At 38.2% G+C, this 13,845-nt stretch overlaps 1 protein-coding gene across 2 annotated transcripts in view; it reads left to right on the forward strand.

Moving 5' to 3' along the window:
• The window catches only part of LOC130710577 (uncharacterized), a 33,627-nt gene that overhangs the window by 7,349 nt on the left and 12,433 nt on the right, over positions 1–13,845 (forward strand). For both annotated transcript variants that reach the window (XM_057559897.1, XM_057559896.1), the window contains exons 6-16: positions 27–300; positions 372–772; positions 936–1,062; positions 1,142–1,266; positions 1,826–2,454; positions 2,552–2,669; positions 2,763–2,879; positions 3,105–3,196; positions 3,712–3,863; positions 4,335–4,390; positions 8,086–8,299. In XM_057559897.1, the coding sequence (XP_057415880.1) occupies positions 27–300; positions 372–772; positions 936–1,062; positions 1,142–1,266; positions 1,826–2,454; positions 2,552–2,669; positions 2,763–2,879; positions 3,105–3,196; positions 3,712–3,863; positions 4,335–4,390; positions 8,086–8,299 (2,305 nt within the window). The remainder of the gene's footprint in view (positions 1–26; positions 301–371; positions 773–935; positions 1,063–1,141; positions 1,267–1,825; positions 2,455–2,551; positions 2,670–2,762; positions 2,880–3,104; positions 3,197–3,711; positions 3,864–4,334; positions 4,391–8,085; positions 8,300–13,845) is intronic.

Here is a 13,845-nt window from a genome sequence, read left to right on the forward strand (position 1 = left end):
TATAAATGTTATTACTTATTGGGCAGGGTGGACTAGTTCTTCTTGAAACAGCATCGTTGCCAATGGCCATGGATAACTATTCTTCATATCTTCATTATATTGGGAATCTCACTTCTGATGTACAGCAACCTAATAAAAGCAAGCAGAAGGTAGAGCATGGCAAAAAGAGCGATAATCTCGATGACGAGATTGGTCAAGGGACTATTAGCACTTCTGAACAAGCTGAAAGTGTATTGCCGGATGCATTTGACTTATCTTTGTCACACTTTTCTCTTGTTTTAGCTCTGGAAAATGAACATGGTAATTAACTTCTTTGCAAGTTTTGGTTTAATTTAGATTATTTTTTTTAAATGCACAATTCACTACTGCAGGTAGTATCCAAGAAATCATACTGGAGGTTGACATGCATCTAAAATTTGAATTGGCAACTAATGGGAGAAAATTAACAGTTAACCTTTCTCGTTTATCAATCCTCTCTCAAACTATTCATGATAGAGTGGAAGGTGAAATGGAAATTCCTCATTTTTCTTCTGTCACATCAAAAGATTCAAGATTTCAGAATTTTGGTGAATTGAACTCAGTTAATGGTGCAAGTAGTTCAAACGACCCTGTTCCTGTTCAGTTAAGTCATCAGAACCAAATTTTAAAAGATTTCAGGGCTCTCTTGTCACTAGAGAGGCCAGACAACGGATCTTTGCATTTGTCTCGGCATTGGTGTGGCACTGGTTCTCTCTCAGGTTTGGAGTTGACACTTTCTGTATATGAAGTTCAGGTGAACTTTCTTACCATTATCAATTTATTATAAGGTTTCGTCTCTAGTTGTTCTTCCTGTTTTGGTCAAATTATTTTTTGAATCAAATTTGGTAGTATGAGTTATAAATTATTTTTTCTTGCATGTGCTGTCTAACTTTTGTTTCATTATACCAATATGCCAGACAATTTTGTCAATAGCCTCCTCACTCTCTGGGATATCCAGTCAGGATGCAGTTAAAGAATCGGAGAAAAATCATAGGTCTACAAGCCATGAAATTTTAAATAGTTTGGAAGCGGTGATTCCTGATGGTACTCAGTTCGAGCTCTATGTTATCTGTTTATAATCTTTTTACTGCTGTAAATTTGTAATCTTAACGACCTTTTGTAGGTGCAATTGTGGCTATTCAAGATGTCAACCAGCACATGTATTTTACAGTTGAAGGTGAAGAAAAGGCTTTCAGTATAGGTGGTACCATTCATTATTCTCTTGTAGGAGAAAGGGCTCTTTTCAGGGTACGTACTAAGTGCATCATATCTTCCATTCCTTTTTTTTTTCAATCTTTGTTCTCTCATTTTGGTACTCAAGTTTTGATGTCCTTGTCAAGCTCTTGATTTTCTGTTTTTTAACAAATAAAGTAATTTTAGGACCTTGACTATGCACTCGGTTTGTAATTTTATAGCAACTGTATTGTATCAAACCCTAGGTGATAGTTATCGGCTAGTTAGTTATGTTTAGAGTAAGTTACAAGTCAGTTATTTTCTGTTTGTTATGATTAGTTTGCTGTTACAAAGCTTCCTTCATAAGCTTAGTGTTTTCAGCTCTCTATATAAGAGCTTGGCTTGTATCTCTTAAATCTTTATAATTAAATCAATAACAATTCAGAGTAGACTCACTCTCATTCTCTCTCTCTCTCTCTCTCTCTCTCTCTCTCTCTCTCGATCCACTATCAATTCAACATTGCTTTTTTGTTGAGCTAAAATTCCGTTTTATTTTCTCTGAATATATTAGTTGCTAGTTTTGTTGTTGTCATTATGTGCCTGTAAAAATGTATCAACAAATGCTTTTCTGCAGGTCAAACACTGTACCCAACGGAGATGGAATTCTACAATTTTGTGGTTTTCCTTGATATCACTGTATGCTAAGAGTGATATGGGTGTGCCGTTGAGATTAAATTGTCGATCAGGATCATGTTTTGTGGATATCTCTTGTACTAACGATGGAGGATGCGCACTTTGGAGAGTCGATCCTCAACAGGATGAAAATTATGAACAAGTTGCTGACTGGGAAGCTTCCAGTCAATCAGTGAAGAGAAATTTCTATCTTGTGAACAAAAAGAATAACTCTGCTATTGCTTTCATTGATGGTGCTCCGGAGTTTGTTAGGAAGCCTGGGAATCCAATCAAATTTAAAGTTTTTGATGATCTTTCTGTTTCTGATGATGTTCCAGGGACAGCTAGCTACCCTAGCATGGCTCTGAAAACCTCTTGTCAGGGTGGAAAACTTCCTTGTATTGATATTAAAATTGAGAAATTTTCTATGAGTATTTTTCATGAACTTTCAGACACTGAAGATCTCTTCCCTCTCATTTGCTTGTTCATCAACAATACACAACTTGTTATACAAAGTTTAGCAACAAAATCCAGGGTCATGAGCACATCAAGGGCAGCGGTACATTACTTTGATGCTCAAAGAAACTTATGGTTAGTTTAAATTCCCGTTTGAATTGTATACTTTCTTTTAGTTCACATTTTAGTTGAACTGCATTCATAATATTGTCTTCTAACTTTTCAATTTCAGGGGAGAACTACTCCATCCTGTAGAAATTTGCATTTTTTACCGATCTAATGTTGAGGCCCAGCTTTCAGAATATGCATCTCAAGCAGTGCCTGTAAATTTCTTCTGCCGAATAAAAGAGGTTGTTAGAGTTATATCTGATTTTATGGTTCTTCTTTACTTTCATTTAGGCATTATATTTCTATTTTCTGAAATTTCTTGATCATCTGGACAGCTGGACATATCCCTAAATGAGAATTCACTGGATGTGCTTCTCTTCGTGATCGGGAAATTGAACCTGTCTGGTCCTTATTCACTGCGAAGCTCCATGGTTCTGGCTAACTGCTGCAAGGTTCTGGACCCAGTGCATCTATGTAGTTTTTACCATTAGAAGGAAAAAGAGGATTTAATTGATGTTCCTTTGCTCATTACTAGATTTGCTTAACCACTTAATGTTTTGTTTGAGCTTCTCTTTGACAATATCTTCTTTGCCTTAAGTAAATGTGCTAATTTTCTCAGCACTACCAAATCAGTGGTGTGATTAGTGTCAATTTGATCAACTAGTGCTAAATGGCAGGTGGAGAATCAGTCAGGGTCAAGTCTTCTATTTCACTTCAATCAGCAACAGATAATAATACCCAGGAAACAGTCAGCCTCCATTTTATTAAGGTATGCAGTTGTTATTCATTGCCATTTATATGTCGTATCTTCTAATATCAAGCAAGATTAATTATGGTCCTTGTTATACTGGAGAGTGGAGACATTCTGGCGAAAAAAAAAACTTTTATTCCCATGCTAATTTAATTTTCATTGTCATGCACAACATGTGTATTCCTGAACTTTTTTAGTGAATAATATTTCACAATGATTTGGATGAAAAGTCGAGTGTTTTGTCCAGGATCTTGAATTTTTATTCATCTGGGTTGATATTTTATTGGATGGTAGGTTTTGATAAACTTGCATTAATATTTTGTGCTTGTCTGATGTAATGAGAGCTGAGGTAGTTTTAGGAAGATCTCATCATTCCTTTCCCTTTTGTACCCTTCTCTGGCTATTATAAGCATGCAGCTTTGAGCCGAGTTATTGCTCATTGATAATGTTATTGAAGATAAAAGTTTCAATGGTTAATGCTGGATAGCTACTTTTTTTTTGATGATTTTGAATTTGCGATTGCTATGTGACAGGAGTCTCTCTGATCTCAAAAATCAAGATTTAGAATCTGCAACTTCTGCTTCTATCCAACTTGATTGTGGTTCCTTTGCAACTTCTTCTATTCATCTCCTACTTTCAAAAACACAGACTCTTGCTTGGAGAACCCGAATTATGTCAAAAGAAGGTATTCTAAACTACTTTCTTTCCATGCATTGTTGTTAATTTTTTTTTTTATTTTAAAACATGCTCTTTGGTAAAATATTAAAGATAGTTTTGATACTAGGAGTCCTTGTTAAAATAACAATTCTTGTTTTCTTTACATTGTTCCTAATGTTGTTTCGAGCCTCCCAGGCATATGAATTACATTTCTTTAGTGCGTTGCCTTTAGTTAAATATTAATTTTGATATTAACTTCTTGAGAAATTTTTAACATGCAATGGAAGTGTGATTTTTGGATTATGAAGGGAAATAATTGGTAAACAAGATATTTCACATTTATTCATTACTTTGGAATTTCTTAACCATGGCCAATGGAACTGTCAACAGTGTGGTTAAAGACGTTGTATGTTTATATTTGTAGTTTAATTTTGGTTACATTTTGAGATCATGCAATTTTTGTCAAGGCTCCTAATCCTATTCATTATTCATTTAACAGGTTCAAGAACCTTCCCAGGGCCAATTTTAGTGGTCAACATTTCTAGAAATTCAGAGGTATCTGCAAATGTCATTTTTCTACTCGTAAATAATTCCTTTTCATTTATAGTATGTATTTGTTGTTGTTTAGATTATGTGTAATATGACTATATGTATTGAAAATAAGACTTAAGAAGAGAATTACGGAAATTCAGAATCAAAAGAATTCTGAGTGTTTCATTGTATAATTCTGAATAAAAGATAACCTTTATATACAATCTGCTAAGAGAAGTTATCGTGACAAGATAACTGTCACTAATTGAAAACAAAGCAATCCTTACAAACTAATAACTGAAATGATGAGCTGTAGAAGAAACTAGCAACTTAATAACATAAACTACAACTAATTATAACAAGAGAACCAAAGTTGTCAGACTCGTGAGTCTACACAGCTTCGTTTTGGGACCGTAGATTCAACTCGTGGACTCGTAAAAGTTTACCAAAATTGAAAAAATACTTGAGTGGTGTACAAAGATAACCTACTATGATCCTTAAATAGGCATTAACCATATAAATTCAGCATTTAACTTCATAATAAAGCAAAGTTCAACAAATCACAATAATACAGTGTAATATTACTTTATACATCTCATAAAGCATACATAAATAACCAAAGTAACAAACCGTTAGTTCTTAGAGTAATAAAGAGAGCTGAAAATAGAAAACAAGAGTGGATAATTCATGATCTTTTAAAAATTCAAACTCTCCAACATCTTTCATTTAATCATCAGTATCATCATCATCATGGTGGAAGGAGGCAATCAATTTTCGTATGAGTAAACAGAGGGAGAAAGATGTGCAGAATAAAACAAAGGGAGAAAGATGGTGGAGGCAGAGCCAGGCTTGTTAATAGCGCGCTATAGCGGCGCAATAGCCTATAGCGTAGCGCCCTAGGGAGTCACCGTTACTCCACTATTCACCGCTATTTGTGCTATTTTCCGCTATAGCTGTAACATCCCGACTCTCGCGGACTTAACTCTTAGGGACCACTAACCCAAAGCTCTGGTTTTCTCAACCAAAGCTCTGATACCACAATTTAACGCCTCGATTTCTCGAGGGTTACTTTAGTAACCTTTTACAAAGAAAAGTGAGTAAATTTTTGCCGAAATAGAACAGTAAAATAACTTTAAAAATGAAACACTGAACAACCTCATTTATTACTCGTGGAAAATTTGGTTGTTTACATCATTATTCCAAAAAAAAGGGAAACTAACGCCCTTGGCCTTGCTTAAGCTCATCCACATACAAGATGGCTTTAAGTAGGCCTTAAGCCCTAAAACAAAGACACTCTACCTTACCCCTATTACAGACACATCACACTCACCCAACCCGACTCAGATAATGCCTCTGCCACGAAATTCATCTACAGCCTCCCTGATCAGTGTTTGCAGCCTCTGCTCCTGGCGCTCGATCAGTCTATCAAACATCTCCTCTACGCGAGCCTCATCAGCAGTTGGTGCAGTGGCAAAAGGATCGGGCACAGGCGACGTCGGGGTGTAGTCCGGAGAATCCGGTCCAGGTACATATCCAGGTGAAGGCGGGTGGCGGTGATAAACCCTCCGAAGGGTCCGTCTCCATCGAAGACTCCTCCTCGACGGGTGGTGCAAACCGAGCAGGAGGATAGGGCATTCGAATCTCGCCCTCAAACCCCGTTATCTTTTGGTGTGATCCATCTGGGTTGTAAGTCGACAGAAACACAAAACCTCTCTATATCCATGCCGCTTAAGGGAGTGGTCTATCTCCCAAGCGGTGTCCTCAGCCGCATCATGCAGATCGAGGCCCATCTTCCGACGATCCATCTTGCTTGTTGTTTGGGGCGCAAGATGGATTGTCGGAAGATGGGCCTCGATCTGCATGATGCGGCTGAGGACACCGCTTGGGAGATAGACCACTCCCTTAAGCGGCATGGATATAGAGAGGTTTTGTGTTTCTGTTGACTTACAACCAAGATGGATCACACCAAAAGATAACGGGCTTTGAGGGCGAGATTTGAATGCCCTATCCTTCTGCTCGGTTTGCACCACCCGTCGAGGAGGAGTCTTCGATGGAGACGGACCCTTCGGAGGGTTTATCACCGCCACCCGTGTACACCCCCACCTTCACCTGGATATGTACCTGGACCGGATTCTCCGGACTACACCCCGACGTCGCCTGTGCCCGATCCTTCTGCCACTGCACCAACGGCTGATGAGGCTCGCGTAGAGGAGATGTTTGATAGATTGATCGAGCGCCAGGAGCAGAGGCTGCAGACACTGATCAGGGAGGCTGTAGATGAATTTCGTGGCCAGAGGCATTATCTGAGTCGGGTTGGGTGAGTGTGATGTGTCTGTAATAGGGGTAAGGTCGAATGTCTTTGTTTTAGGGCTTAAGGCCTACTTAAAGCCATCTTGTATGTGGATGAGCTTAAGCAAGGCCAAGGGCGTTAGTTTCCCTTTTTATTGGAATAATGATGTAAACAACCAAATTTTCCACGAGTAATAAATGAGGTTGTTCAGTGTTTCATTTTTAAAGTTATTTTACTGTTCTATTTCGGCAAAAATTTACTCACTTTTCTTTGTAAAAGGTTACTAAAGTGACCCTCGAGAAATCGGGGCGTTACAATAGCGCTCGAAATAGCGTTTTTTGGCTTGCCGCTACACTACGCTATCCGCCATTAACAACCCTGGGCAGAGCAGAACGGGGTTCAGCGGGGGCAGCATGGTAGTGCGGCGGTGAGCACAGATGAGTCAGGTCAAACGAACGAAGCAGCTTCAGCCTCAGTTCTCGATGTCGCTCAACTCAGTTTCTGCTCCATGATAGTGAACAGGGGCTGGAAATACCACCATTTAACCAGAATACAGCCCTTTTGGGCACCCCAATTTTTTTCTTCCAGACTCACTAACTGGTCCATACTTGCGATTCTGACCGTGTCACAAGAAAACGAGTTTACTGCTAAGCTAGTGCGGTTTTCCTACCTAGACTTGTAAACTTGGCTGATTCTACAAGTTAACTCATGATTCTAACAACAATAATTAGAACACAATACTGAAAACTGAAAATACAAGATACTCTAAAAGCATCAATTCTTCAGGGTGACAGCCTTAGTAAAAATGTCTGCACATTGATCCAAAGGGGGAATATTACTAATAGCCAAGCTTTTGTTGATAATCTTTTCTCTAACAAAAACGATATCTACCTCCATGTGTTTTGTTCTAGCATGTAAGATAGGATTGTGTGGGAGTGCTACGACACTCATATAATCACAGAGAATCTGTGGAGTCTGAAAAGGAACTTGAGGTTCTGTTAGAAGAGACTGGATCCGTTATAATTCTAATGCTTTTTTTGCCAAGCTTTTATATTCAGCTTCAGTACTAGACCTTGCAACTAGTGTTTGCTTTTTAGAGCTCCAAGACACTAAATTTGAACCAAAGAGAATAGGAGACCCTGATTTCTATCATCCGGGTCAAATGCCCAATCAGCATCACAAAAAGCATGAAGAGACATAGGTTTATGTAGGCTACCCCTTTGCAATACATGACCTACATAGCATTCTACTGTAATATACTCGATCAAAAGATAAAAGAAATTACACTTTGTACATTTTTAAAGTATGTAATAAATTACTTAAAGAAAAAATAATGGTGCATGTCTCAATGTGTGTGTGTGTAATTTAAGTCAGATAGATTGCCTCATCTTTATCTAATATGTCTGTGCTTTTTTGCGATGTATATCAGGTCGGCTTGTCATTTGTGGTTTCTCCTTTGATTAATATACATAATGAAACTGGATTTTCATTGGAACTTCAATTCCAGCGACCTGAGCCAATGGAAGATGAATTTGCATCTGTGTTGTTAACACCAGGGGATTCTATTGATGATTCTGTGGCTATGTTTGATGCCACAAACTTATCTGGGGGAGTAAAGAGGGCGATAATGTCTTTAAGTGTTGGTATACTCTTCCATCTGCTTGCCCTTTTATTGATTGCTATAAATTTTCATTTCACTCAGCTTTTCTCCTATATGCTACTCACTACTTTTTTTTTGAAAAGCCAAAAATGCTATGCTACTCACTACTATTCATGTGCATCTCAGCCACACTTAAGTGTTATAGTATTGCTTTTCATATATTGTTATATAACTATTTTGATGCCTTCTATTTACAATATATTGATCTTACCTTATAACATCTTAGAGTATCTCTTAAGATTACTTCCATATTTCTTTATGCAGTATTGGAAACAATTTAAGTACTTTGGATCGGCTTATAAAAAAAAGTACTTTGGATCGATTATAAAAATAATGAAAAAATTGACAAAGATGTTACATACAGAATTCAAGCTGGGTGGTTACAGTGGAGAAAAACATCAGCAGTTATACCGAACTGCTACAAGACCAGCTATTCTCTTTGGTAGCGAATGTTGGGCTTTAACATGATAACATAGAAAAAAGTTGGAGTAGCAAAATTGAGAATGTTATGATGGATGTGTGGTCGCAGTAGAAAAGATAAGATACGCAATGAGCGTATAAGAAGAGATATTGGGGTAGCTTTGATAGGTACCTGCATAGGAAGTTAGTTAGCAGCTTTGTTAGTCTAATTCTGTTAGCATTCCAGTTCGAGTTGTATTAGCTTAAGGAGTTAGTTAGTGTATGGGAATATTATAAATAAGATGGAGATATGAGAGGGATTAGCATGTTTGGGATCATTGTGGGATTTAAGAGTGGGTTGAGTTGAGTCTCTCAAATACTCAACAAGCTTGTAACCTTTACTCTGATTCCCATTTGGGAACTAGGGTTCATCTCAATAAAACTCAATTCTCTCTCTCTCTCTCTCTCTCTCTCTAGTCTCAATCCCATCAGGCGTCTATTGAGCAAAAGCTGCTGGAGAATAGGTTAAGATGGTATGGATGGACATGTAAAAAGAACACCTTTAAAGGAACCAGTGAGAAAGGTTGATAACATGGTATTTAGTTCTTTGAAGTGAGGTACAGGAAGACCAAAAAGAATATGGGAAGATATTGTTAAAAATGACGTAATTATCAATAATATCTCTCAAAATCTGGTTTTTGATTGAGCTCAATGATGTTATGTGATCCATATAGCCGGCCTCACTTAGTGGGATAAAGCTTTTGTTGTTGTTGTTGTTGTTGTTGTTGTTGTTGTTGCTGCTGCTGCTGCTGTTGTTGTTATTGTTGTTGTTTTTGTTGTTGTTATGATTTCTTTCTCTATTTAATTCGGATTCGGAGTCTAGTAATTATCAAGTATAGATTTTCTATTTGAGTAGAATTAAGAGTCTAGTGTTGGTATAATAGGGGGTTTGTGCTTTTTCTTTTGAATCATGTAATATCAAACTATAATCATAATTTAAAATTTTTGCTCTTTCTATTCACACTTATCAAATACCTTATACCCTGAAAAGTATGATGGTATGTTTGCATGGATGCATAAATCATTTATCAAACACATTCTAATTCAAATAATATAAGAATAGGCATCAAGAGTTTAAAAAATAATAAGAAACTTTAAAATTAAATCATATTTTTAATAAAGAAAAATGCTGTTTATTACGAAACGAAATGTGAGAATAAACAAACCCAAGTGCTCCTTGTTTTCTGGCAAATGAAAATTTAAGGCTTACCCATTTTGTTTTCAACAAACAGCCAATGGTTTAATGCCACATCAATATTCTTACTTTTCTTCAAGTTGCCATTCGTACTAAATAGCAACGCTGTTTAATAAAATATGAGTTCAATTCTATTATCTGTAAAATTAGGAGAAACTGAGAGACAACTTAGATTTAATCCGTGTGTCTAAACTACACAACGAGGGTTTATATATAATAGGCACCATAAGGACACAATAAATACAAAATATCCTATTTACATGGTTATTTCCCTATTTTACATGATTAAGTTACGTAATAACCATAAATAAATTATATCATACTCATTTACAAGATATCTAACAATCCTCTCAAGCTGGATCGTATATGTCTTATGCACAATCTGTAACAAATATAATTAACACGAGGAGCGGTTGCCGGAGAGAAAAACACCAAACAGAAAAAAAGCTCAGTTCAGGGACATACGGCGAAGCAGAGTTGGGAAGGCATGGGTCGCAAAGAGGAGAGAGAAACACCTAAAAACATATATCTGACACCCACCAGACCTGAAAACAACCAAACAAGGCCAGATCTGGAAGGAGAAGGTGAAGGCGAGCTGGGTGAAGTCGACAGTTGCCGGATCAAAGATCTCACACGCCGCCGGTGGAGGTAGGGCGTGTGAATCTGATGCACAGATGAATTGGCGGGCATGTGGAGGTGTGTTGAAAACTGTAAATGAGAAAACTGATTAACATTGATTTGTTAAAGCTACAGATTCAAGAGATTACATCAGTATTTATAGTAGAGCACTTAGCTTGTTGATCAAGCTAACAATCCTAACTGATTCTATTATGACAGCTGTTATGACAGCTCAACATAACTAACTATGACAGCTAACACTAACTAACCCTATAACTGACTGCATACACAGTCAGCAAGCTAACTAACAGTAGCTTCTCTTACACGTTACATAGTGTACTCTAATAGACCCCCTCAAACTCAAGGTGGGGAGGAAAGGATTTTCTCAGCCACATGGAGTTTGGAACGAAGAAGCTCAAACCGGGTTGGAGAAAGAGCCTTGGTAAAAATATCTGCAAGCTGGTCTTCAGAAGGAATATGGTGAACAAAGAGAGAGCCATTCAGCACCTTTTCCCTGACAAAAAAGATATCAAGCTCCATATGCTTTGTTCTGGTGTGCAGAACAGGATTGTGTGTTAAAGCAACAGCCCCCATGTTGTCACAGAAAACTCGAGGAGGAGAAAAGGGGACCTTGAGCTCTTGCAACAAAGATTGTATCCAAAGTAACTCAGCAGAAGTATTGGCAAGGCTCCTGTATTCAGCCTCAGTACTGGACCTAGCAACTAAGGTTTGCTTTTTGGAACTCCAAGACACCAAGTTAGGACCAAAAAACACACAAGATCCTGAGGTGGACCTTCTGTCATCAGGGTCAGAACCCCAATCAGCATCACAAAATGCAACAAGAGGAACTGTAGAGAACAAGGAACAAGGCTTGAGGTGAAGACCATGATGAATAGTACCCTTAAGGTACCTTAAAATACGTTTGACAACCTTCCAATGATCTTCTAAGAAACTGGCAAACTTTATTCACAGCAAAACTGATTTCTGGCCTTGTGAGAGTAGCATACTGCAGGGCACCAACAATGGATCTGTACAAGGTTGGATCTGCAAAATAATCTGACCCATACTTGCTCAACTTGGCACCACCAATCATAGGAGTAGAAATACCCTTTGCTTCCCCCATTTCAGCTCGTTCAAGTAAATCATGTATGTACTTGGTTTGAGTCAAAAGCAAGGACCTATCTTTCAAGTGATGAACCTGAACTCCAAGAAAATAATCAAGCTGACCCAGTTGCTTCAGAGAAAATTCAGAGTCAAGATTCTGCACTACTTGCTGTACCAAAGGCAGAGAATTGCCAGTAATGATGATATCATCCACATAAACAAGAATGTAGATGACTGAACCTTTTATGTAAAAAGTAAACAAGGATGGATCACACTTGCTAGGTGTGAACCCATACTTAACTAATGCTGACTTTAACCTTTCAAACCATGCTCGAGAGGCCTGTTTTAGGCCATAGAGAGCTTTGTGTAGCTTGCACACAAGTGTAGTATCTGAATTCTGAAAACCAGTAGGTTGAGTCATATAAACCTCCTCTTGGAGAGCTCCATTAAGAAAGGCATTATTCACATCTAATTGGTGAATATGCCACTGCTTGGTGATGGCCAAAGTGAGAATAAGTCTGATGGTAATAGGTTTGACCACTGGTGAAAACGTCTCTGAATAGTCAAAGCCTTTAACTTGATGATATCCTTTGGCAACAAGCCTAGCTTTATACCTATTAATGATTCCATCTGCATTCTCTTTAATTCTAAATACCCATTTGCATCCAATAGGCTTTCTATCCTTAGGAAGAGGGACCAAAGTCCAGGTACCATTAGCCATCAAAGCATCATATTCTGCCTGCATTGCAGTTTGCCATTTGGGATCCTTAAGAGCCTGTTTGGTAGTTGTTGGTTCTGCCTGAGTAAGAAGTAAGGTGGGGAACAATCTAGGCATGACAATGCCAGACTTGGCCCTTGTCTGCATAGGGTGAACATTCCCAACTGGTTGAGGAACAGAACCAGCAGAAGAAGATGTAGCTGATTGATGTCCTTGGGCTGCTGAACCAGAAGAAGCTGATGGCAAGGGAGAATGCATGGGCTGCTGCTGGACAGAAGAAACACTGTCTTCATTGTGCTCAGGAGAAGGTGCAGAAATAGCAGCAGCAGTATTAGGTTGCTGAATGTGTGCAGCAGCAGGTATGAGAGGAATAACAGAAGACAATCCTTGTCCAGAAGGTGCACTCTCATTAGGATTAAACAGTGCATGATAGGGGTATGTAAACTCATAAAAAATGACATCCTTGGAGATGTATATCTTGCCTTCATTGTCCATGCACTTGTAACCCTGATGTGTAGAAGAGTATCCAATAAACACACAAAGCTTGGATCTCAAAGACAACTTGGAGTGAGTATAAGGTCTGAGATGTGGATAACAGGCACAGCCAAAGACCTTGAGAAGCTTATAATCAGGTTGCACCTTGAAGAGCTTAAAGTAAGGACTAACATTGCCCAAAACTGAGGTAGGCAATCTGTTGATGAGAAACACAGCTGCAAGGAAAGCATGATCCCAAAACTGATATGGCAATTGAGCATGGGCCAACAATGAGAGACCTGTTTCAATTATATGGCGATGCTTGCGCTCTACACTACCATTTTGATGATGTGTGTAGGGACAAGTAAGCCTATGAACAATCCCTAACTTAGTGAAATAGGGTGTTAAAGGCTTAAATTCTGTTCCATTATCAGTTTGAACTGATTTAAGTTTTAAACTGAATTTTAACTCAACCATGGCTTGAAACTGAAGGAAAACAGAACATGTATCTGACTTCTTCTTAATGGGAAAAATCCAAGTAAAGCGAGAATAGGCATCAACACAAGTAAGAAAGTAGGAAAATCCACAAGAGGACTCAATGGAAGCTGGTCCCCATAAATCAGCAAACACAAGTTCCAAAGGAGAATTATAAACAGTACTAGAAGAATGAGAAGGTAGTCTATGTGATTTAGAGAGACAACAAGCTGAACAAACTGTAAATTTTGCTTTATTAGGTACTGGAATATTACAACTATTGAGAGCTGAATGCAAAGCCTCATGATGAGGATGGCCTAGTCTAGAGTGCCATAAACCATAAGAGGTTGGGCATACAATAGAAGAACTAGGAATTGAAGACTCAGTACTAGGCCTAGAAACATCAGAACTAGGTAAAACAGCAGATAAAGCAGAAACTGGAGCAGAAACAGCAACTGGAGACAAAGGAGCAGAAACTGGAACTGAG

The sequence above is a fragment of the Lotus japonicus genome, chromosome 4, assembly GCF_012489685.1.
Source record: "Lotus japonicus ecotype B-129 chromosome 4, LjGifu_v1.2".
Taxonomy (NCBI): Eukaryota; Viridiplantae; Streptophyta; class Magnoliopsida; order Fabales; family Fabaceae; genus Lotus; species Lotus japonicus.